Source organism: Plectropomus leopardus, chromosome 23 (genome assembly GCF_026936395.1).
Source record: "Plectropomus leopardus strain MGB_pleo_1.0 chromosome 23, ASM2693639v1, whole genome shotgun sequence".
In the NCBI taxonomy this organism is placed as follows: domain Eukaryota; kingdom Metazoa; phylum Chordata; class Actinopteri; order Perciformes; family Serranidae; genus Plectropomus; species Plectropomus leopardus.
The window spans coordinates 7,686,539-7,712,044 of NC_142198.1; the positions used below are offsets into that span (position 1 = coordinate 7,686,539).

At 39.2% G+C, this 25,506-nt stretch overlaps 1 protein-coding gene across 2 annotated transcripts in view; it reads left to right on the forward strand.

The window, feature by feature from the left end:
- The window catches only part of dnah2 (dynein, axonemal, heavy chain 2), an 80,293-nt gene that overhangs the window by 5,091 nt on the left and 49,696 nt on the right, over nt 1–25,506 (forward strand). The window contains exons 1-30 of one of the 2 annotated variants that reach the window (XM_088073711.1): nt 621–793; nt 1,097–1,172; nt 1,327–1,491; nt 1,714–1,942; nt 3,153–3,263; nt 3,735–3,967; nt 4,108–4,299; nt 5,136–5,293; nt 5,615–5,702; nt 6,000–6,205; nt 7,990–8,119; nt 9,142–9,324; nt 9,531–9,745; nt 9,934–10,080; nt 10,760–10,916; nt 11,301–11,410; nt 11,921–12,050; nt 13,969–14,157; nt 14,860–15,004; nt 15,280–15,472; nt 15,792–15,992; nt 17,135–17,291; nt 17,788–17,962; nt 18,692–18,855; nt 19,261–19,422; nt 19,877–19,980; nt 22,316–22,472; nt 23,284–23,366; nt 24,372–24,552; nt 25,240–25,378. In XM_088073711.1, coding sequence (XP_087929837.1) covers nt 1,140–1,172; nt 1,327–1,491; nt 1,714–1,942; nt 3,153–3,263; nt 3,735–3,967; nt 4,108–4,299; nt 5,136–5,293; nt 5,615–5,702; nt 6,000–6,205; nt 7,990–8,119; nt 9,142–9,324; nt 9,531–9,745; nt 9,934–10,080; nt 10,760–10,916; nt 11,301–11,410; nt 11,921–12,050; nt 13,969–14,157; nt 14,860–15,004; nt 15,280–15,472; nt 15,792–15,992; nt 17,135–17,291; nt 17,788–17,962; nt 18,692–18,855; nt 19,261–19,422; nt 19,877–19,980; nt 22,316–22,472; nt 23,284–23,366; nt 24,372–24,552; nt 25,240–25,378 — 4,537 coding nt within the window. In that variant the 5' untranslated portion in view covers nt 621–793; nt 1,097–1,139. Of the gene's footprint in view, nt 1–620; nt 794–1,096; nt 1,173–1,326; nt 1,492–1,713; nt 1,943–3,152; nt 3,264–3,734; nt 3,968–4,107; nt 4,300–5,135; nt 5,294–5,614; nt 5,703–5,999; nt 6,206–7,989; nt 8,120–9,141; nt 9,325–9,530; nt 9,746–9,933; nt 10,081–10,759; nt 10,917–11,300; nt 11,411–11,920; nt 12,051–13,968; nt 14,158–14,859; nt 15,005–15,279; nt 15,473–15,791; nt 15,993–17,134; nt 17,292–17,787; nt 17,963–18,691; nt 18,856–19,260; nt 19,423–19,876; nt 19,981–22,315; nt 22,473–23,283; nt 23,367–24,371; nt 24,553–25,239; nt 25,379–25,506 lie in introns of those variants that run through there. The other variant, XM_088073712.1, reaches the window with a different exon arrangement.

Sequence of the window (25,506 nt, forward strand, 5' to 3'; positions counted from 1 at the left end):
GAAGCAAGGAAATGTCTTTTATCACTTAATGTTCTTATGAGAGGCGTTATATGGCCTATTGGAGTAACTTTTGTCTTTGAACCATGTGCGTTTGTGTGGCCAATGGAGTTTGTTGAAAGGGAAGGTTTAGATTTTTTAAATTGATCTTGTACAAATTTGCATAGTCAGTGTATTACATACAGTGGATGTCAGTCATGCAAGTTTGGAGAAGAAGGCTGGAGTCTGTCATGGAAGCTGTTAAGCCACGTAGTGCTGTAATTAGGGCCAGCAACAAAGTTTAAGCATATGCTATATTTAGAATCGTATAGTATTTAAGTACCCCATACAATCCCACTTTAACAAATCTGAACTATCCCTTTAAGGTAAAGTCATTTTGTTACCTGAACACCTGCATGACCGTGTGCAATACCACCTATATTTATTGGCAGCAAACACTGCAATTAGCCCATCAAAGATGCAACTACCAACATAAGTCAAGATGTTACTCGAACAGTGTTGAAAACGTCCTTGCAAACCCTATACACTCTTCCAGCACGCGGTCGTGAGCGTGCGCGACCCCACTCCGGGGTTACCGAGGCAACCAGACGTTACCATGGAGACATGCACACTGAAGCCACAGGTTTAACCAGAGACGTAGCTCTAGGTTTGGTAAAGGAAGAGATAAAAGAAAACTAACGCGGCTTACGACGAATAACTGATGAAATATTTTAATGCTGTTGTTGCAGAGTAAATAGTTGAATTTGGCAGTCGTCATGTATTTCAGGACTTAACGGCTGCGCTTGTTACCCCAGAGGTCAGTGAATTAAGCTCGCGCAAGTTGCTACAAGTTTGCTAGCTAGCAGGCTAACGCTACACTGTTTTTAAGCTAACGACAGTCTTCACTCAAAAGCCACTTTATACATTTCCTCTGACGTTAACGTTACAAAAAGTTACAAATATGAAGAAAAAAACGTGATAGGGTTTAGTATTTTTTAATAAGAACGAACAAAATAATGAGAGTAAAATGTTAAAGTTTAATATTATGGATTAGTGTCTATATGTGTTACTGCATTTAATGCATCTTGTGTGTTTTTGTGCCTAATGTTACATGCGTCAGTTCACAGAAAGAAAAAAGCTTCAGTGTGGAAGCTTTGAAAGCAATGGAGGAAGAATACACTAAGACCATTCGTCTGGTAAAGCTGGATCATTCATTGATTTCAATTTGTGATTTTTATTTGTCTCATATCTTTGTGGTGATGTGCACAGACATTGTCCCACTAAATAACCACCTTTCACTTTTCTCTCTTTCCTTGTGTCTTTTGACCTCTCTTTTCATCTCTATGGAAGTTGTTTATTCGTTGTGTGGCTCCTTGTGGTGTAACTGAAGACTTGTGGACAGAGGAGAATGAGAGGATTGTGGATCAATATATTGTGGATACATCCATCACGACCATGGTGGTCTATGTGGACACCCATGCCAAGCTGCGGGTGGAGTACTCCATGCCCATACAAGTAAAGCACACTGTCCTCCCCACTTGTAGTCCTTTTTATACATTGTAATGAATAGTTTAATGTTCACATATTTGCACAATCCATCAGAGTAAAGTTTTTTAAACACCTTTGTTTATATTCCTAAAAATTAAACTTCTGTTTCACTTTTTAATTAAACTCCATGTATGGAATACTTTTATTTCTCTTCACCATCCAACCTAAAACTTTCTCTTATTGGAACAGGTGATAGAGCAGCTGTTCTATTTTACTCGCATGCCAGGAACTATCATCACAGCAGAGACATTTGATGGGGCTGTTCAGTTTGGCACATTGCAGGGCAACCCCACCCAGAGGCTGCTTCATGACATGACCTGCTTGCATGCCCCCCCAGTCGCCCTCAGCACCTACAGGGAGAAGAACATCAAGGACACCTATACCAAGAACATGCACTGCTATCTTATCGGCCTCACAGGTGGGTACCTCAGAGGGGAAGAGAGAGATACAGTTCACTGTTTGAAAACACCACACAAGGCAGTAGTTTTTAAAATGATATAAACTCCTGAGTGAGTGTTATCTTTGCTTCAGTATGATTTGATATCGCAACGCTTTAGGGATCTCTTCCGTACAGTAAACATTAAAGGGGAACCTACACTGGCAGTGATTGTTAAGTGCCTTTAAAACATTTAAGATGGCCCTCACTTTCTGTCTAACAGAACAGAAAGGGTTCTATTTCTACCAATTTTTCACTGTATGCCATTGTGAAGAAAGTCGACCCCCTAAGGTTTTTATGCTCCGACTCTTTTTCACACAAGTGTAGAGCATTCTCTTTTAGCAGCAATTATTCCACAAATCTCATAGTTTCTATATTCTGTGAACTTGATCTATAATGATCAGTGAAGGCTCACAGAACTGAACTTCGCAGTTTGACTGCAAACGCGCATATAGCGTAAGTGAGTGGTAGAAACATATTAATAAATAAAAACAACTAGACTACCGTTCATTAAATAGACTAATAGATTTAGTATTTTCTGATTTTAGTGAGCCTGTAGACTGGTGTGTGGTTTGCTGCCATCTGTGCAGCTGAGAGAACAGCTGGTTTTGAAGAAAATGACTTTAAAAGGACCCTGGATGGGATGATGGGATGTTTGCCCTTGATGTGGGATCAATGAATCTAATTCAAAGTGTCCCCTGGTTTCTGGTAGCAGGTAGTTAACAAAGCCCATACATCCACATAAGGGAAACACTGTGTTTCCCAAATTATAAGATAAAGATAATATATTCTAGATAAAAATCCTTTTTTTCCCTCATTCTATGACACAATTATTTGTCAGTTCACCAAGAAACTAAGGCATTTTAAAGATTATTAATTCTTAGAGTCCCACATCTTTCTGGTGTAGCTATTTGATTCCATTAATTAAGCTCCTCAGTGAATGTATATGGTGAGTTTACATAATATCTAAACAGAGGGCAAAGATATTTTTATAGGCCCTGGTACGTAGGGCCTGTGATCCTCCATACGAGGATGGTCCGTTAGAGGTCATTGAAAGTACAAGATGCATCATATTTTCAGTCAGTTGCTGCAGTCTGCACAGGATGGCTAACATCACCCAGCCACATGCATATGTTCTGTTGTTTGATGTTATCATATAGTTATATAGTCATATATTTTTATTTTTGAGCAGATGATGTGTCAAAGAAAACAGGCAACACAGTTCTATACATCCCGATGGAAGGCCTCCAGTGCAGCCCAGAGGAGGCCAGCAAGGACAAGAAGCTTGTACAGAGAATGGAGAGTAAGTCTGCAGAGTTCTGTATATCTGTATAGGGGGGTGCTCGGGTGGGTGGGTGGGGTGCCTTTCTTTTTCCATCCACCTCTGTGGGGTCTGTGTCTAAAAGGTCAGCCTTACAGATGTTTGGTCTGTGAGTTTCTGTTCAAAAAAACATTGAAACTGCAGCATTGGCATTCTGTTTCTCAGACTCTTTTCAGACTTTATTTGAGTAGGTGCTGGGCTCTTAATAACCTCTCACCTGTATCAGTCCAATTCTTTCATTGTTTTTTTTTGTATTCTTCTCTTTGTCCACTTGTCTTCTTTTTTTCTTGCGTTCATAACTTTGTTCTCTCCTCAAATCCATGCGTTTATTTCAACATTTTCCTTCATACTTCACCTTTTTTGATGTTGTTCTGACTTGTCTTTCCTTGCATCGTTATTTCTCCCTACCTATATTTCTGTTTTCTTCCACCCATTTTTTCTTGCTGTTTTTAGTTGTGATGATCGAATGGACTGATCAAATCAAGGAGCTACTGAATGACCAAGAAATGAAGAGAGACAACTGTGGCCCGCTGCAGGAGATAGCCTTCTGGAAGACTCGCTCTGCCAAGCTGTTGAACATTAGCCAGCAGCTGCAAAAGCCAGGGGTCAGGCACATCCAGAACATCCTGGAGCTCTCTAAGTCTCTCTATGTCCAGCGCTTCTGCAAACTGGCCAAGGAAATACAGGTACGCTGCTAGCTTCCTAGCTTAACATTTGGAAAATGTCAATATGAAATATTTTGTTACCATGACTAAATATTAATAATAATCATAATCATCATTATCACCATTCACATTATCGTCTTTCCTCTGTGTGTGTTGCCTAGTATTGCTCTCAGCAGGCCCAATCAAACCTGTCCTTCCTGTCCATACTGAAGGAGCCTTGTGAAGAACTTTCCCAGCTCAAGCCTAGCCAAGTTGCCTCTAAGCTGCGACACATTATCAACCTCATTCGCATCATCTGGGAAAGCTCCCCCCACTACAACACCAGCGAGAGGATCATTGGTCTCTTCCGCAAGGTACCTGGATTTCACTGCATTAGATAGGGTTCCCATGGATCATTAAAATCTTTATAGGAATTGAATTAATTTATATACAAAAAGTATATAACTGTCACAACTGGTATTAAAATGTCTTTAATAAATCTTTCAAAAGTCCTGAAAACGCTAAGATAAATGGAAAGTCAAATTTTGTTATTCACCTTTCTGTATTACCTTGCATTGTAAAATATTAAAATAATTGGTAACCCCTTTTTTTCCTAAACGCATCTTGCATTAACATTACCAAAAAGTTATGTTTTATGTTAAAATAAATATTCCAAATTTTACCTAGCCCTAAGTAATGAATGTGGATTCATGTTTTTTTGTCTTTGTTTTGTTTTGTTTTGTTTGTTAAATTGGTCTTAAATTTCACTCCAAGTGGCATTAAAAAGTCTTAATAAGTCTTGAATCCCTCTTGCCTTCGGCTGTGGGAACCCTGATCAGAGTACCTGGTAGTACTGTAGTCACACCAGGTTTTTTTTATTGGCCTTCTTGCTTTTTCTTCATTACTTTAATTACTTTGAACTTCTTGTAGACACACTAACTCATGCTGCAATAGTCTCATCATATCCCTAACAGCTATTTTGTTCAGTTAATTGATGTGTTACTTTAAGGTCTTTAATCATGTATTCCACGAAAAAGTCACATAACCTGTCAGTATGTCCTTAGAGCTGTTTGAGTCTGATCAGGCATCATCGTCACTGAGGCCCACTCCCACTCGAGCAGCTCCAGACTGAATTGTTTGAGTATCTTTAGCTTGGTCTCCCCAGTGCTTACAATTTGTGTACAAGTGTTTGTTTTTTGCTGTGTTGCAGATGAGCAATGAGATTATCCGCCTGTGCTTGCAGAGCATCTCTCTTGACAGGATCTTTGAGGGCTACGTGATCTCCAGCAAGCAAAATCTTAATGACTGTATCCAGTGCTGCCAGGCCTGGAAGGACAATTACCTGCACACCTCAAAGATTCACCACAAGTACGAGATATCTCACCTGTCTCCGAACTCATTATGCTGTCATCTTGGTACCTGTGGGGATGTTAAAAGTCATTAAAAAATGTCATTGTGGTTTGTTTAGGCCAAACATGCCCTCAGATTAGCATGACTAGATGGCTGTTTGCCACTGTAACAACCTACTCTTTGTTTATGAACACATGACAACATGACCTTTGTAGACTCACTTCCAAAATACTGAATAGCTCATCTGCCTCTTTATTTCTGTTTCCTTCTCTTGAAACTCCTCCCCACTTTTGTTCTCTCTTTGTCTCTCTCTAATCTCCCCCCTCTGTTTTATTTCAGGTATTCTCCAACAGGCTGGGTCCTGGACCAAAAAAGCATTTTTGTGGTGGTTGATATTTTCATTCAGAGGTTCAGAGAGCTCCTTGAGGTGAATTTTCCCTCACTCACACATGTAGAGACATTAACACATTTGCAAACACACATCTGCACACTACATCTCAAGTACATTTCATGCCTTTGACAGAACATAAAGAGATGAGACACAGGGTCGTCAGGAAAAAGTTTACAAATAAAATTGATGCCGCATGTTGCTTCTCTGCACTTAAAGTGGCTTCTGAAAAGAATCTTACTTACTCTGTGCCTGTGATTCATGGTCATGAATATGTCTTGAGACAGCATGTATTGTTGGCTAATTGTAATATTATTTTCTTTTACTTCCTCTCAGGTATGTGACTGCCAGCATCAATTTGCCCGTTGGAAGGATGGTCAACAGAGGGCCCTGCCATGCTTCAGTGGTTGTCAGGGACCAGAGTTCACCCGCTCCCTCCTGAAAATAGAGGGCAGATTCCACTGTGGCCTACAGAACCTGCACTCTCTTGGAAAGGGCATCCTTGATGTTGAGAGCACCACATGGTGCAATGAATTCAACAAGTAGGTCTATTGCACTCTAACACGTGGCATCATTGGAGGGTATTGCCCATTGCACAACAGAAGTTAACAGTAGTAGCAAAATCACTTACGACATTTATCGGTTTACACTCTGGGTTAAGGAAAACCTGCCATGTTTTGGTTGTAACTGTAATCCATTTTTTGCGGTTCTAAATCTAATTATTTTTGGTTGGAATGTTCTGGTTCAAACCATAACGGAACAGGATCCATGTTAGTGGAAAAGGGGTAAGAGAGAGAGAAAAAAAACATCCTGCTTTCTAAAACAACTGATCTTCACTCACAAAATGCCAGATGTTGGAATACAGCACCTCAAATTTGCACTTCAGTGGTAGACTAAGCTAGTGGCTGATTTATAGTGGCGCTTCAGCTACTAGAGGATCTGCCAGATGTAGCTTTGCAAACAATTGATAAAGGATAATTCATGTATTTAAACTCTGCTGTTCTGCCATTCTTCTGCATATTTGAAAAAAAAAAACCCACTAAAAAACATTGTCTTTAAAATCCAATGAACAATAACAAGACCAATTTTTAAATATGTCAGAGTACATATCATCCCGTCCTAATATCTTTAAATAAACAGATACAAAATAGGGTTAAGGGAATTGCCTGTATTTAGATAACAATGCTTAAGGGAGTTATCATTATATATCAGTGTCTCATAAAAAGATTTAAATAATTAATGAAGGTGTCCGTGCTGTGCCAGCTGTATGTAAAGTATTGAGAGTTTTGAAGAGGCATGAATCTGATCTTCTGCCAACAAATTGGTCCTGAGCAGAGGGAAACAAAAGTGAGCATAATCACTGGAAACATGGTGTGTGTGCTTCTGCCTCTGCAATCTGTATCAATCATCACATTTTTATTTCTTTTTACACCCCACAGTGTCCTGCACCCCAAGCTTTTGTCCTCACTGTTGAGCAGCGCTGCACCTATATTTCTCTATGAACCCATTTAGAGATAATTACATGAAACTACTTGGTTCACATTAAACTCTAATGGTGCAGGCCGGGTGCAGGTATGCAAATTTGACCGGTACAGGACACTGCTTTGGAGAAAAAAACACCCTCACATTTATTAACTTGTTTTAAAATGTTATCATTATCATTTTCTTTTTTTTTGTTTGCAGCATGCACAACTGATCTTGTTGTGATTTTGCTGATTATAGTGACAAATATAAAGCTCACTGTAATAATGACAAGACAGAAAATAATATTTTGTTGAAATGAAAGTTTGGACTTTTGCTTTTCAAAACATGCCTCGGTTGGTATGATGGAGCTCAGAATTCATCCTGAGAATGATTTTACTGTTAAACTTGGAACATGTGAGTAGTGGTTTTCCAGTCTGATGTTAAAAATAATGCAGAACATTATTTACCAGTAAATTCTGACTGTGTGCATGAATCTCCCTCAATCACATTTTAAATTGTAAGTGGACATGTCATGAGCAGATTTGACAAAAAGGCGATTCTTTGCCAAAATGAACACCAAAATTTCACAGTGCCGCCCAAAAAACCTCAGCTGTGCCTCTCCTCTGACCTCCACACAAAGATTTTGATTTGGAGCCGCGAAAATAGACTTGTGCCAGAAGAAAACTGCATAAAATTGCATTTTCCCTTATGCTGGCTTTGTGCCTGTCTCTGTGTTTGTACATGTGTTAGTGTTACACATGTGCTCCAATTTAATTGTGCTTTTAGTGTTTATGTATGCTGATCATCATGCCTGCGTGTTTTTTATGTGTGGATATGTTCTGAGTTGTGTCTGTGTACACAGGTTTCGTGCACTGGTGAAGGATCTAGAAATGAGTATGCAGAACCTGATCAATTCAGTGTTTAAGACGATATACACAGTAGAGGAAGGACTTCGGCTTCTGGATATTTTTAGGCCTGTCTCTACTCGAGAGGTGTGTCTCTCACAAACACTAACACACACACGAACACAGATACATTAAGGCAAGGGCAAGGCAGGGCAGTTTTCACTTCATACAAAGGTAAACTCAGTGTGCTTTACAGAAAAATAGAAAACATTAAACAATGTGATAAAAAGCATAAATAAAATAGCCTCTCAAAAACCATTGTAATTTCTTTCAAAAACATCAGAGGAAGGCAATGACCATCAAAAGCAGAAATTACCCCCAAAAATTCAAGAAATAAGTAATACGTACAAAAAAGTTCCTGAAAAAAATGTAAAAAGAAGAAAGAAAGTTAAAGAATGTTACAATGAAAAAAACAAAAAACCCAACAACAACAAGAAATGACCCTGGCCAAACTTTAATAATTTCGTAACATAAATTGAAACATTTAATTGTGATCATTAGAAATATATTTTTTATAGCTTTTTTTTTTCTCCTAGACATTTTCCTTAGCCTTTTTTAAAATAATCATCGAATCTACTAATTTCTTGCAATTTGTGACCTATTACCAAGTTGCTCATCACCTTTTTTCCCCTGTGACTGAAAGAAATTGCAAGATTTTGCTCATTTTTAAAGGTCAAAATACTTCTGAAAGGCTTCTGAAAGCAGCAAAAGAAAAGTGAATTTGCTCTTTATTCTCTTACTTTCAACATATTAACTTCATTATTGGAGGCCTGTGGTCTCTGCACATTTTTACAGCTAACCAACACCAAAGTAAATATTCCACTGCCAAGGTCATAGAAAATTGCCCCCTCTGAGAGCAAAAATACTTCCCATATTAGGATTGATTTAAAGTGTATCTTTGTTTATGAATATTTAGAGCTATTTTAGAAACCAAGGATTTGTCTCAGTTCTCAGTATAAGTTGCATTTAGCACAAGGCTCATCCTCAAACATTCATTCTCTATTTCCTCTTCCTTCCTTACTTACTCTCTATGCCACTCAACTTTCATTCAACTTCCTCTCTTCTTTTAGCCCATGCACAACTAATTTACTCATTTACCTCCATCCAAGGCTATTAAGCGCACCACAGAAGAAAAGGTGGAGGAAGTGTACAACATCTTAAGCAAGGAGCTTAAAATGGTCAACAAGCAGCTGAACCAGAGGGCAGGGTCCACTCCTGACCATATGCCCCGGTTTGCAGGTCAGGCCCACTGGGCGAGGGCCCTCAAACATCGCTTAGAGAGGCCCATGGAGGTGAGTCCATTAGACTACACAGTTTTCCTTTTAGTCCCGATACACATCAGGTACTTTACTCCATCCGACAAGAAGTGTGTTAAGTGAAGACGTGTAGTGGTTGTGCTTGGGTTGAATATTAATATGTTGACTGTAAAAAGATAGAATTCATGTCTTAGTGGAACCCCTCCCAACTTCCTCATTTTCCCCCGTTTCTTCCTCCCCAGTTGCTCCAGAAGGCCCACTTCATGCCTGAAACGTACAGCTGCAAGCAGCTCGTTTTCGACCATGGCCAGACAGTTCAAGCTTTGGATGAGATGGTGAGGAGGAACTTCAGCGAATGGAGCCAGAGCCTTGAAGGACAGTACCTCAAGAGACTGGAACAGCCTCTCATGGTGCGCTGCAAGGACAAGTCCAACAAGCTTGACGTCAATTTTGACAAGTAGGTGACAAAAACAGGATTTATACACAAGGTCCACAAGGCATTCACACTGAAGTATACATTTACACAGAGTCTTACATACTATTTTCTTTATACTTGTAACAAACACAAAGTCAAAAATGCATGTGTAGGGATACATGACACATACATGTGCTCATTGTTTTTTTGTTGTTTTTTTTTTTGTCCAGAAACCTGTTGAACCTCTTCTCTGAGATCCACTACTGGGACCGACTAAAGTTTGAGATTCCCCAGAGTGAGCGTGACATTCACCAAGACAGGGAGGACCTTAGAGGCCTGAGGGAGAGAGTACTGCTGCTGATCAGAGACTATAACAGGTGTGACACATACACAGACAAGAGGAGAACAAACATGCATGTAACACTGAGCAATGATTTCTGATATCAGAGGCCCTGTGTGTGAGGGACATATCATAATCATCAAGTTTAGTTTCTGGGGGATACAATACTGCACCTACCACAGTTACTGATGTGTGTTTTTCTTGAAGCCAAGTCTGCAGTGGCCCTGAGGGTCGAAACACAACAACATTTCAGAAAACCCTCAGTATTTCCCAAAACACAACATTTCAGAAAACAAAACAACATTTCCCAAAACACAACATCTCAGAAACAAAACATTCCCCAAAGCATTACATTTCTCAAAACATTACCGAATTTCTTAAAACAAAACATTTCAGAAAACACTACATTTTCCAAAACAAATCAACATTTCTCAAAATACTTCAACATTTTAGAAAACGAAATAACATTTCCTGAAACACTACAATATTTTCCAAAACACTACAACATTTCAGAAAAAAAATCCTGTTTACCAGAGCACTACAACATTTCCCAAAACACTACAACAGTTGTCAAATGTTGAGAAATGGGAGCAATACAACACTGGAAAATATTATATTGTGCTCTTGTAAGTAATACTCACCTAGTAAACAGAACACACTTTTATTTAATTTTGTGTTTGTGTGTGTGTTTGTGCATTTGTGTGTTTGTGTATCAGGATCATTGGAATGCTGACTCCTGATGAGCTGGGTCTGTTTCGGGAGCAAATTCGTTTCATGGATAAGAAGATTGAGCCGGGGCTGACCAAGCTCCTGTGGTGTTCTAAAGGAGCTTCAAACGTCTTCATCCGTGACTGCCTCGTTCATGTGGACAAGGTTCTTAACACACACTTCACCCCTAACTGATATGGGCATTTGTACAGTTTTAGTCTTACTGTTTTAACTGTTTGGTTTTTTTCTGTTTTCTGACATTCACACTGGCAGCAGTAGAGCCTGTAGGTTAGAGAAGTGGGTTAATGGAGCGTTGTATGGATTAAGTACCCTGACTGGCTTAAAATATTTGTTTGGCAAAAGTTGTTTCCAGTTTACCTGTTTAAGACACATTTGTGACAGAACTTAATTAATCATTTTTAAGATGACAGGACAAAAAGTAGCCTCAAGAGATCTGGAACTTATTCTCATTTCAGTCAGGAAACTACTTTCAACTGTAGCCACTAAGAAGCTCCTCTTCTTTTGTCTCTCGTCTTCTTTTCACTCCAGGTCCAGTCGATAGTTGACGGTTACAAATCATCCAATCTATCCATCGCCCATCTCTGTCGCCAAATCAGTAAAACATTACTGATTAAACTGGATGAAAAGACTGTGTACAGGTAACAACAGATATGTGATTACATCCTCTTTACATGAGATGTCAAATACAGTAGATGCACAAATACATATGAAGTGTGCAGATATTTATATTTTAAGTCACTTCTTATGACACAGTTCATACATTCACTTTTATGGGTATGTATTTAAAAGGCATATTCATTATGTAAAGTAAATGGCGGGTTAAGTGGTTTTTCATTTACCCACGTCATTGCTTATTGCTTATTTATATCGCTTATTTATTTGTTCATTCATGTGTTCTTGTACTAAGTGAAGTGTGGCTTTTATGTATCTGGCTTTTATGTATGCCGTCATTGAGTGAAATCTCTTTTCCCTCAGTTTAGATGTAGAGTTAGGTGTCTAGAAAACGAACGGATAATTTATCAGGCGAGTGTCACCACACACTGACAGCTCACTAAAGAAGCGCCTTCACTTCTTGACACTCTGATGCGATGCACAAGGGTTTCCTTTGTTGATCTCATCTTGGGTGTTTCTCCTGTTGTAATTCTTAGGAACCTGGACTTTGAGGATGACCAGAAAGCTCACCAGCAGAGCCAGCTCCAAATACTACACTCAGCACACAAGGAAATTGCTAATATTATGACCCGGATCTACAACATATTCTCTAATGATGGACCTGAGGTGTGTGCTTTGTTTTACTTTCAGCATTGGAAGCATTCCATCAGTGATCTTCCTGCACTTTTAGCAAATTGTGATCTGGCAAATTTATTAGAGTATTATATTTGTTTCTTTATGTGATATACTTTAAGTATGCTAGGTTCAGGCAGAAGCTTAGAGGATACAAAGCAAGACTTTTTACATGCTAGTTTGCTACATGCTGCATTTTAAGCGATCAGTAGTTCTCTTTCTCTGGAGATGAAGCTTAAAGCAGTACAAAGGTTGCTGCATAAAATTGTGTTGGGGCACATTAGTTCTCTAACTATTGGTTAAACTAGTTTTCTTAGTTTTCAGTTTTTTAAATGTTCAAAGTTATTAAATTTAACATGTCTGGGACAAAGTTTTGCAAAAACACAACAGCATACATTGCAATCTGAAGCTGTATTTATTAAGCTGGATTTCTTCCATTTAATATAGAGAGCCAAGTTTACTAAGCCTTTTGCATTTTTAATTTGAAACAGGTGCAACCAGGGATGCTCATTTTGCTGGTAACTGATACTGATATATCCAATTTCCCCCCCACCTAATTTTAGTGCTCTCAAATCTCCTCTGTAGTGGAATGAACATCATATTATGTATACTGTATACCCACCAGCTGATGGAGACATAAAATACAATGCTTTTCAATGTATGTAATATTCATTAATTTAGAAAATTAAGAAAATTACTTCAACTTTGGGCTGATGTTTGTACATGTCCATTTGCTGGACCGTGTACAGTGGTTGCCAACCTTCTTCCTTCAGGGACTTCTTTACTATCATTGAGTAAACTGAAGACATATTATAGGAAGATTTCATATTAAATTTAAAAGTTGAAAATAAGGCAATGTGCCTGCAGCCCCAGGCCCCCAAATCACTACATCTGCCCCTGGTGATAAAAATGAGAGCTCAGCATGCGTGGCTGGTTGAAACACTGAGTGATTCGTCCTGGTGTTTCTAAATAATTCCATCCAAAGTCTAGACTAAACCTGAAACTAAAACAAAGTAGTATGTAGAGGTCTAAAGAAGTCACTTTCCACCGCCAGCAGAGTTGGCAACCCTGAAATATATATTAAAATGCAGAACAATACACTTAATGTTAGACACAGTGACACAGTGGAGGGGAGCAGCTTTCTCTGGAGCTGTACCCGCTGATCATTAACACATCCTCCCTCTACAGCTCCGCTCGGACCCGTGGATGAACGTCCTCGTGTGACGGGCGGAAGCTGCACTGCCTTGGGTCGCTATCAGAGCCAAGCTCCACTGATACTGATAGTTTGTGAATCGCCTTCTTGCCGCTGATTAACAAACATAGAACTCTGTCTTTGCAGCGGCATCCAGTCCAACACTGTAAAACGTAATATTCACCTCAGTTTCAGTCAGTGTCTGATTTTCTTCCTCTCTTTATAACAACAGCGGCACCTGTTCAGACAGTGTGACAGTTAATTATGTCTAAATAAATGTAGGCTAGTGTGTTCTAGACACGGCTGTTCCTCAAACAAACTGATGAGGTGATCCTCTCTCTTACATAACATAGACCACGGATGGCTCGTTAGCTGTCTAGCTTGCTATTTTACCACCAAGCCGCCTTGTTACACTGCTTGCAGAGAATGAGGAATAACAAGACAGAAACACAGACTGTCTGCTTGTCCTCCGTGTGCGCATCTATTTACGTTGAAAGAAACATGGCCAATAGGGAAACAGCTAGGTCATATCGTTAGTCACACAGACCAATGGTGCAACTTTTCAACTCTCTCATTCAATCACAGGAAAACCCATGTGTAGCGCTGCAACTGCCTGCTGCAGTCCAGCCAAAACACAAAAGTCAGCTTGTGATATTTGGCAGAAATCAGCATGAGCATGCAACCTAGGTGCAACCTACTTTTTTTTAAACCATGTTAAAGGTCCAGGAGCACTGGGTGACCTACACAGAGAAGGTGGATCACATGGTAGAGGAAGCTCTTAGGAGCAACATCAAGAGCTCCATGAAGAAGCTATCCAGGGCCATCAATGGAGACAGCAAGACATCGCCAAATCCCTTGTTCAAAGTCCTGGTAGCATTGCGCCAAGCAACACCCCAAAGCACACCAAAGGTACCATAAATCCCTCTTAATCCAACTGGGTCATGTAATAATGAGTTCATAAAATGATGATAGATGTGTTAGGATTTGCCCCCATATACCAGCCTGCACGGAAGGCAAAATTGTATGGCATATACTTATTAATGCAGGATATATAGAAATAGTCAGTCAGTCATCCATCATCTCATTGTGCTGCTAGTTTAAGTGCTGCTCCCATTCTTGAGTCATATTGAGATTCTCTTGTTGTGTGACAGATAAACACCCATACTAAAAGGTAGTCTCACTTGCTATATAGCCTCACTTGAACAGCATTATGAGGACCATTGTCTTGTCCTCCTCTGGTCTGCTACCCAGCGATGCAATTAGAGCATACAACTCAGTTTCAGTTTGTTTAGTGTAACATGTCACAGTCCTAACAGAAAAGTTCTTCTGCAGTGTTATAGCTTTCTTGTATTTGTGTTCTTTTTTTTTTGTGCATACTTGCTTTTAACACTCACTCATACACAGTTATATAAATTGCTCTGACTGCAGTTCTGTTCAATTCATAATTTATCAGGTGGCAATTTGTTATCTTGGTTAAAAGAAGGTGTCTGTGTGTTTGTCTGTGTGTGTGTGTGTGTGTGTGTGTGTGTGTGTGTGTGTGTGTGTGTGTGTGTGTGTGTGTGCGTGCGTGCGTGTGCGTGTGCATGCGCTCGCTTGTCTCTGTTTTGACAGCTCGAGTTCTCCCCGACTCTTGGAAAGCTTGCTCAGATTGTGAACATTTTGCCTCAGCTCATCAACACCATCTCAGAATTTAAACGACTGCCAGACGTTTTCTCCTGCAAACCGTCCCAGGGGAATCCCATACACATCAAAATAGGTTGGAAATATATATTTTTTTTAAAAACAAGTTCGTACAACTTTTTTATCAGGGAATCTACATTTTGCAATAAATAGTACCAGTGTGCACATCCAATCTGTTTTTTTTTTTCTGGGTGCTGATTGAATATAGATCTGATGCATATCTAAAATCCTTGGAAATTATGGATACAGACAGTGATGACAAACAGATGTATATGCATGTATCTGTGATTATGTCTATGTGTGATTCTGCTCTTGCTCCTGGTGTCACCCTGGTCCTCTTTGATCCTTCAGAGCAAGATGAGGAGATAAGAAAAATTCAGGCTGCAGTGGCCACAGGGATGACAACAAATGCCAGCCACCTGCAGGCCTATCTGAAGACCTGGGATAGATACAGAGATATCTGGGAGAACAACCAGGACTCCTTTATACAACGCTACCAGAGACTAAACCCACCAGTCACTACATTTGATGCAGATATACACAGGTACTATGCAATGAAAACTAATTTCTAAACATCATTCTTGATTTGGTCTGTTTTGGATGTCAGTATGAACCTTTGAATGCAACCTTTTCCATTCAAATTAGTACACGCACACAGGTTTTTTAAACATGGGTAAACCCTCTAAAAAATAGGCTATCAACTGCTTTCCCATGCCATTAGTGCCAAAGAGGCTTGATTGTGTTTCTTTGTTTCCATTTCCTAACTGAATGTTTGTTTCACTTTGTCATATGACATTCTGTAAAAGTTATTGTGTATTGCAATGAAGCATGCATTTCATGTCCCTTCTCTGTCTCACCAACAGGTACACAGAAAAGGCATACAATGTTCAACAGGAAGAGACTGTAGTGAACATCTGGTTTGTCGTGCTGGACTGTTCACCCCTCAAGTCCTCCTTGACGCAGCTCTGCAGTGAGTGGCAAACCAAGTTCACTCAGTTGCTCAGCCACATGGCTAGCACCCGCCTTAAAGACCTTCATGCCTGCCTGCAAGACAATGCTAACAGGTGGGGAGCCATGTGAAGGGACTTTATTTTGGAGGGCATTTTTATTTATGTATTTGTTTTTTTCAAACAGTAGAGATGACAGTCATTGAGATATAGAGATCTAGCAATGGTCTCTGGCAGGGGTGAGACTACATGATAATGGATGTGTCTATGGTATGTACAGTATACGCTTTTGTGCACACACAGTCTGTTCTTTTTGATGCATTTTTTATTCCATCATCCAAAAAAAAAAACATTTTACATTGAATCCTATGCCTTTAATTGTTCTGTTGATTGCAAAAGTTTTGCAGTATAAAACAAAATGTAAAGACATAGTTGCTCCCTCACTTCTCCTCCCTGGCTTTCACCACTTTCTCCCTTTGTCTTGCATTTGGCAACGCAGCTGCATGAAGGGACTGAGCTGTCCTACTTTCTGTCTCCACATGTTATCTTTCACTGTCTTTGTGTGGTCCTCATTCTCCTTGTCATTATCATTCACCTGAATGTTAATATCTGACCTGTCAAAGGTGAGTCATGTGAGTTATGAAGGGATATTATGCGATCTACTCCTCTCTTTTGTTGCAGATGTTTCCTACTGACACATTTTCTTCACTGATTTACAACTCTTTTAAGGCTTTTGATGGATGTGCAAAACACAGAAAATCAAACATGTTCTAAACATTTTGACAACGTTTTGGAGTCATAACATGAGGCTGTATTATTTTTAGACGTGCAATAATTTCAGACAAAGAAAAATGGACAGAGTGTGCAAAGGCCTTATGTATGTACACTAATTGTAAAAGGGCTCATGTTGTTTTAGGTACAGTGGGCAACCTACTGTATTTGGATTGTAACTTTTGTGAAAGATTACCAGGAAATTCAGGTGTTTGCTGTTCAGGACATACCAAACACAATTTTCCACACAGTATACACACTAGTTGGGGCTCCTGCTCTTTTTCTGCGATGGACTAACAAGGTGAATTCAGATGAAAAATAATGATTGCGTAAACTCATCCTGATATTTTCAGCCATTGCAGGATGATGAAGGGAAGAAGAGGTTTGAAAGTAAAGGAAACAGATTTTGATTCCGTAAACAGTTGAAATATGCCGTGTCCTAAAGGTGGTGCGACTCTTTGTTGTGTTTGTTTATATGTTGTGTTTAGGCTAAAACAGCCTCCCCAGACACTGGCAGAGCTCGGTAAGAGCCTGAAGCTCTTGGAGACGCTACAGGGCGATTTGGCCAAAACAGAAGCTCAGATTCCTCTCATCCATGAACAGTTTGCTATCCTGGACAAATATGAGGTCCCAGTGGAACAGACTGTAAGCACCTCGCTCATTAATAAACAAATATATTCACAAATGAACCTGATACAGGACTGTACATACACAAACACACATACTGTGGCTTTGTTTGTGTATTAACAGTGTATAACAGTGACTGACTCTCAGGTTTCTCAAACATTCAGTTAGTTGGAGAAAGTGACTACTATAGCAGTTTTAAATTATTTATGATGTACCAAGTAAAATACCCATCATAATTTGTGCTTTGATTTTTGCAGTGATGCTATGGTATGCAGAGAGATAGGTTGATTTAGTAAGACTGGACATAACAGACTTTTTTTAAACATAAATGTATCTCGTGTTATCAAGACCAACATTGTTCACCTTCTCTGAAGTAAATAAATTAAATGTGAAGGATTTTTGCCTACATTTAGGTTGTCTGAAGAATACAGACTCTTGTAGTCATATGTACTACATTTCTACACATGAACAGACATCTTCTTAAAATCTTTTGCAATCATGCCCCTTGGTACAGGTGCAGGATCTACGTGAGGTCTTGAACGGGGAGTGGGTGTGGTTCCAGCAGGTGTTGATTGACAGTGACATCATGCTGCAGAGGCACAAGGAGAAATTTAAGAACAGCCTCGTCCTCTCCTCTGAGGAGTTCAAGAAGAAGATCCAGACCACTTTGCAGGAGTTCAACAGCACAGGTCACACACACTCTCTCTCTTCCTCTCTCTTTCACACACTCATGTACTATATTATGACCATGCACACCTCACTGTGGCTTTCTCTGTTTGTGTCTGACCATGAGTTATTATTTTTGGAAATTCAGTTTTCAGTAATGGTTTATACATTCAAAACAGGAGGTGGGAATTCATTTTTGTCCTTATGTAGCAAATTTAATACATGACTAGATATTACAGATAGCAACCTTGTAACTAAATCTTTAAAGGTTAACAAATCTCCAGTTTCTCAAAGCTTACACCAGCCTGAGTGAGTTGGGAGAAATGCATTTTTTGTTCTTACATTTGCTACATTTTGTTTCCTGGATGACAGAGTTGTCAGTTGGCCAGCGTTCCTGCGAATCTTTAAAAAAAACTTAAAAGGCAACAAATTCATTTTTGTCATAGGAAACATTTGGGAAAAATAAAATTCTTCAATTTTGGATTTTAGAAAACTGGTCTTAAACTTCATTCCATGGGTCATTAAATAACTTGTTCTAACTTGCCTTAGGGGACCCTGATCAGGGTGATTATTTCACAGTATACACAAATGTGTGTGTAATTTTGCTTACTACTGGGATACAGTAAGCACTGTATAGAATGTCTGCCCATTTTTGTGCTTTTGTGTTTGGACATATGGATGTGTATGTTAATTTTACGCTTTTTTCACATCTCTCTTTGCATCTCCCTACACTTTTGCATGTGTATGTCCAGGTCCATTTAACAGTGCACTGAGCACTGAGTTGGCCTTAAACCAAATAGCAGAGCATCACAGCCAACTGGAGGCCTTAAAACAGGAAGAGAGCACCATCATTAGCGGGCTGGGCTTCTTCAAGATAGAACAGCCGCCCTCCAAAAGCATTCGGACGTTGGAGAAGGTCAGACTTAACACTGGGCTCGTAGTCCAAACATACTGTTGTCTTGCCATAAATTGTACATACTCCAACATAATGAGCAGATTATTCAGAGAGTGTTACTTTTGGAATTTTGGTTATAATAAACTGGCTCAGCATGTTGGAATGAAGCAAGTAGTTTTTAAGCATTTTGGGGACAGTTTTACATGTATTTGCCAGTATATGGTGTTGACAGAGATTTGTTGACATGAAACAAATGTAAATTCATGCCCAGGATGTTGATATAGATTTTAAGTGAATAGTTTTTGTTGTAAATGCTAACCTTCTAATAGTAATGCAAGGCACATTTCATGATGGAGCTTTTGTTTGCTCTAATCTTTGTTTGTTTGTGTGTGTGTGTGTGTGTGTGTGTGTGTGTGTTTTGTACAGGACATAGACCACCTGCAGCAGGTCTGGGAGATCACACAGGAGTGGAATGCCAACTGGGACATCTGGAAGGTTGGTCAGTTTGCCACGCTGCGGACGGAGAGCATGGAGAGCACAGCACAGGAATTGTTCAAAAAACTGCACAAACTCCAGAGAGAACTAAAGGTCAGTTCAAACAGGGCTCATTTAATAGCAGCCGATTTTGGTGTCTTGCTAAAGTGTAAAGTGTGTCACTGTTTAGCTAAAATAAATGACCTGTGTCACTTTAGATTTTGTTTCATACATATAAATTGCACATTAATGCCAACACAGTCCATTTAATTGGTACTGTACTATCTTGAATCCTTGCCGTGTTCATGGTTTCGGTAGAAAGTACAAAGAAAAACATTTTGTTTTTATAATAAACACGTTTGCAGACTCTTGGGGGACATCAATAGAAGTAATTTTAGCTTGAGACCCACATAGTCTGCCCAAAATGCATTTTACAGTACCTTCCCTTTGGATACACAAAATCTGGTGCTATTGTCACAAAATGCACATCTTCCCAAAAAATAAATCCCTGAGCTGCCCCTATATTTTATCACACAATAATAAGAATCTGATGTTTGTCTCATTGCAGGATAAGGATTGGGACATTGTATATTTCTCCAAGAACAAGATTGACCAGTTCAAGCGGATCATCCCTCTCATTGCCGATCTGAGGAACCCAGCCATGAGAGACAGGTATTACCTGGAAGCAAAGTGTCTATACATATTACTTTGTATGTAACACTTGTCATTTCAGTAGATCTTAGGGAATATTGTCTTGCAGTAATTTACAAGTCATGGCAGGAGCATGAATAAACACTCCTGTTCAATAGTTAAACAGAAGTTTATGTATGCTTAGTTTGATTTATAGGGAATGACAACTTTCAATAAAAGGATGGACATTAACCATGTTGCTAAGTTAAGTAGAATAAGCTTATCACTGTTGTTAGTTCAGCATGCTCTCCCTAAAGTTTGTTCTGCTGCCTTCGTTTTTTGTAGTTGATATTAATATTAACACATTAATTTTAACATATTGAGTTTATAGACTTTATACAAAAATACAGATAATACAGATACACATGGATCCACAGTCAAGAAAAGAATAAAATACAATCAAACTGCATTAAACAAACCAAAATGAAAGGAAAAAACACTCCATTTAAAAGGCAGTCACAGAAAACCCACACTGGTACCCTAATCGTTCTTAGAAATAAACATGTATACATGCATACACAATACAGTGTATACATACATAAACATATCATTCTCTAGTACCCTGCTACCCTTTCAAAGTGTTGCTCCTCTTATGTGAGCCTGAAAAATTTGCCATGTTTGGCTAGTCTTGCTCAGGACATTATTTACCCTGGCAGTCATATTGTCAAAGACAGCAGTCTCTGTCATGAGCTTAAGCCATTCTGTAAACTCAGGCCTATTTGGGTTCTTCCATTTGTGCAGAATAATCCTGGTGTTCTCCTTCCCTCTATTCAAGGTCTTCCTCTCAGTCTAGTTTCCCTTTATCAATGTCAGTAGCTCCATTCCTGCAGGAGAGAGATTTTTGCTGCATTCTGTCCACCATCTGGTAAAGTGGTGCCACATTTGAATACACACAGGCTGCCTGCAAACTCTCTTTATCAGAAACAGCATCCTATCTTGTCTTTGTGCCTTCTGCCATTTAATACGAAACGAAGACAAAAAGAAAAAGACGCAAAACACATCCTGTGTTCAGCACACTGACTGTTATGGTAGTTGGTAATGGAAAAGAAACATAGAGAGAGAGGGCAAGGTTTAAAAGGGGGTTTATTCACTTTGTGGTTAATAACTAAGTTGCCTCCACTGAATGAAAGCACTGTTGCTGCAATTTGAAAGGAAGACAACTGCCAGAGGGTGATAGTTGGCACAGACTCTGCTCCGTATCCTCCCTTTCTATTTCACCCTCCATCCCTCTTCTCACAGTGCCAGCTGTCTGTTGTGTCAGTCAGTGTGCTAATGATGTTCCTGTGCAGAGCTCAGAGCACAGTGATACATCTGTCATGCCCAGATATCTCTCTATTTATACCGAGGCAATCCACAAATACCCCAAATATACTTTTTTAGGCAGGAGAAGCACACACTAGACATTCACTGTAGTACATTACTGATACTAGTGACAAATATGTTATTCAGTCAGCAGTAAGGAGGTCAGTCCTGCATTCCCAGATGCTGTCAAACATCATGTGAGCTTATAATGTAGTTATGTAGTATCTCATGAATATAAAAAGTATATATATAATAAATATCAAGTTTTAGTATTATGAAAGTTTAGCGTTAACTTTGCCAGCATGTACAGGATTACCAGATGATGTATATTGAAACATTTGCAAGTAGTAACTATTTTTTAGTATGTTGTGACCTCTGTTGACTAATGACTCCAAATAGATAGTCCTCATATGGCTTAGTAGTGTCGTCTCTCCAAGCTTTCTGTCTGTAAAATCACAGTTACATTTAGAGATGCTACAATAGTGAATTCAAGTAAAATAATACAGAACCCCAAAAGGGCCAGTTAATAATAATACAGAGTACAGATATGAACCTAGAAGAACAAATTTCAAAAAGGGGAAAAACAAACTTGATAAATAGAACTATTCAAATAAAAATGTATTTGAAATAAATAAATACAAACTTAAACTTAAAATAAAAATACTTATAATAAATTAAGAACGTACAGGTTTAATTTACTCCATGAAACTTCCCCATCTTTTTAAGAACTTGTCCTGTTGCTGTCTAAAGCAAACAGAATCCTTTCCATCTGAAAGATGTTATGTATAATAACAGTCCCATTGTATTCTGTAGGTATTGCTGTTTTTAAACACTCTCTTATGGCTTTCCTGCTGGCAGCACCTTTTAAAGCACCTTTTATGAATTTTAATTTTAGAATATATAAATAAAGCTGTCTTGACTAGGTAATAACCACCTGGATGGTGTCTCTTCAGCTGACTTACTGGACAATGTGAGACTAAGACAAACCAATTTTCCAATGCCACCTTTCTTTCAGGCACTGGAAGCAGATCTGCCAAGAGCTGCAGTGCTCTTTTGACCAAACCAGCTCTGAATTCACCCTTGAGAAGATCATATCACTTGGCCTTGACAAGTATACTGACAAGATCTGTGACATTTCTGGAGCCGCCAGCAAGGAACTCTCCATTGAACAGGTCCAGTCTCTTCCTCTTGTCTAGATTTATGTTCAGTGGCTCCTTTCAACCTGCTTTTAGACCTGCTGTTTTAGGGTAGCACTGCCAGCTCATGGAGCATAAGTGTCTGCCTCTCAACCTTTGTCAACATCAATCTTGCCCCAGCCCCTCTCCACCTTTTTACCATGCACCTCAGCACTCACAGGGGTTATATCAGTGCAGTTTGTGGACCAGATTTATGCACACAGAAGCACAGTGCAAATTTGCTTTCATTCAGTTTGCACTCACAATCTGCATTTCATTAGCAGTTGATTTACTATGACAGCAATTTCAAACTGGGACAGCTTTCCAGGCACACTCTGTGAGTTAAGGGGAGCCTGAAAGGTGTAGTCATGTGATGGGATTTATTTGAGATTTTCTCGCCCAAAGAAGTAATCAAAATGTCAGATTTTTAAGATTGAATTACTCCTATTAGCAACCGAAGAAGGATCAGCAGTTGGTGGTGAATGTTTAAGGGGGTTTGTTTGTTTTGGGGGTGGGGGTGGGTTGGAAATCTGTGGTGAATTTACCATTCTTTGTTTCCATGCTCTGTTACAGTGTTAAAAAAACAATACAAATGTTAATCATAAAAAAAAAAATTGAATCACTCCATAAGGTTTCAGAAAAGTGTTATTCGAAGTTTTATTCAAAGTTTAATGATACGTTGCTCTTTTTTTGAAAATAGAAAGAAAAAAAAAGAACTAGTTACAGTTTGGCAAGCTCATAGAGATGTTGCCACCTCTCAGTGGTGTGTTCTCGCTGTTAACATTAGTCTGTGTGGTTGCTATTTAAGAGTCTGGAGGACATTACCAAGACATGGAAAGAGACGATGCTGGACATAGCACCTTACAAAAATGATGGTCACTATCGGCTGAGGTGAGGAAGGCGGGGTTTGGTGGAGGCTTAAACTTAACAACTTATGGTCATAGACTTGTGTCCTCATTATGTCTTATTAACCTGCATCATTAGATCCCACAACTCAGTATTAATCAAAACTGGCATCCTGTTGTGTCTCAATTTTGCTTTGTTTGTGTATAGATGAATGCAGTGACTTTAAAACATGGTTGTATAGCAGAGTGCATATGTGATGCTGATATCAGAGTGATCTGTCTGTTAACAGCCTTGTTGTGAAAGACAGAAAAAAATACTGTGTTTGTTTGTCGTCAAAAATGAGCGAGCAGAGCAGGGTTAAGCAAATGACAGCCTGGCTGGTGAAAGCAGGAATACCCAGGCCATCTGCTGCATATAAAAATGAATAGAGTCAAACCTCAGGCCCAATCTAATTAGCTGCTCAAGCCACTGCCACTGATTTGACAGAGGAGAGAAGGCTACAGTCAGGCACTGCCCCACAGTAAACACAACAGAGAGAGACACACAGTGAGATTGTAATGCAAGGGAGAGGAAAGTAAGGATGAAAGAAATTAAATTTTGATTAATTCATTTTGAGAAATTAACTGCAAATGAAAAAGAGCTCAACACTAAACAGAAATGTCAGAGAAATAAATTTACTGGTAATTGAATGCTGACATGTATGCAGATCACATGAGACTAATGACTTGGGATGTCTGCCAAGTTTTCAATAAACCTAGATGAAAGCTGATTAAGAAAAATACATAACAAAGCACCTTGTCCAACTCAGAGTATTTTTGCAAATGGAAACTAATTCTCATAACACGAACTCAGATTATCCGTCTTTTTTTTTTTTCTTTAATTCATTATTTGACTTCATCAAATAATAATCATGCATGTTAACAAGGGCTTCCTTTAGTTTCACACACTGACTTTACTTCACTGACTTTTTACTCTGTGGAGATGTGTTGCCATGGGAATTTGTATCAAGCAATCATCAGCAGTTTAATTGTCCCTTTTTGTCTCTCCCAGAGGCACAGAGGAGGTTTTCCAGGCCCTAGAGGACAACATGGTTATTCTGTCCACTATGAAGGCTTCTCGGTTTGTCAAAGCTTTTGAGCGGGAGGTGGACAGCTGGGAGCGGCAGCTGTCTCAGGTGCTGGAGGTCATTGAGATGATCCTCACTGTGCAACGTCAGTGGATTTATCTGGAGGTACGCGAAACACACTGACATGCGTACATATTATTATTTTAAATTAGTATTCCTTGCGTTATGGTTGACATTTTTTTACACATTTATTATCTGCTGTGGTCTTTTGTTATTGGAGAGTTTGAGTTTACTTCAGTTGACTTGATGATTAATTGTTGGATTCTAGCACAATATACCGTAAGTTCTATTAATGCACATTTGGCACACATCAGAGCAACCACTGTTGGATGCAGTACGTTGTTGGTTTTTACCGTAACACTGTGTCTGCACAGGAGGTGCCATTTGAGCTATATGTTGGCAGAGCAGCAGCTGCTTCTATGATACTGAGTGTAGGTCACCTGTGTTTTGCCAGTGCTCCTAGCCCAAAACACCATTAACCAGAACATGGACATGAAGCATAAAAATGCACTTCGGACCGCAATTAGGCACTTAGGCATTTAGTGCCAGCATGGGCAAACTAGTACACCACCTGTAGTGGACTGATTAAAATAGGAGCATACCCATCAGGAAGGGCTGAAAAGCTGATGCATTGAATAAAGTATCACCCGGTGTTTTTTGTTTTTCTCACCACTGTTTTCTCACTGTCGTCAATTTATCATACATCACCTTTTTTTCGGTGTCATGGATAATTAACATCTCTTCACAATGCAATATATATCTGTCACTTTCCATTTTCTTTTCTCCCTCTAGAACATTTTTCAAGGAAAGGACATCAGAGAGCAGCTGCCTTGTGAGTGCAAAGAGTTTGAAGACATTAGTTCTAGTTGGAAGACCATCATGGGCAGACTCCACGAGGACAACAACGCCTTAAAGGGAACGCATCACCCCGGTATGACAACATACTTCATGTTTCTATGAAGAACATGCTGTTATCACAACTGTACATGGAGTCACATCATCAGATTTTCCTCTGTCCTCATGTCATAGAAATAAAAAAATGTTTTGAATCAGATTTCA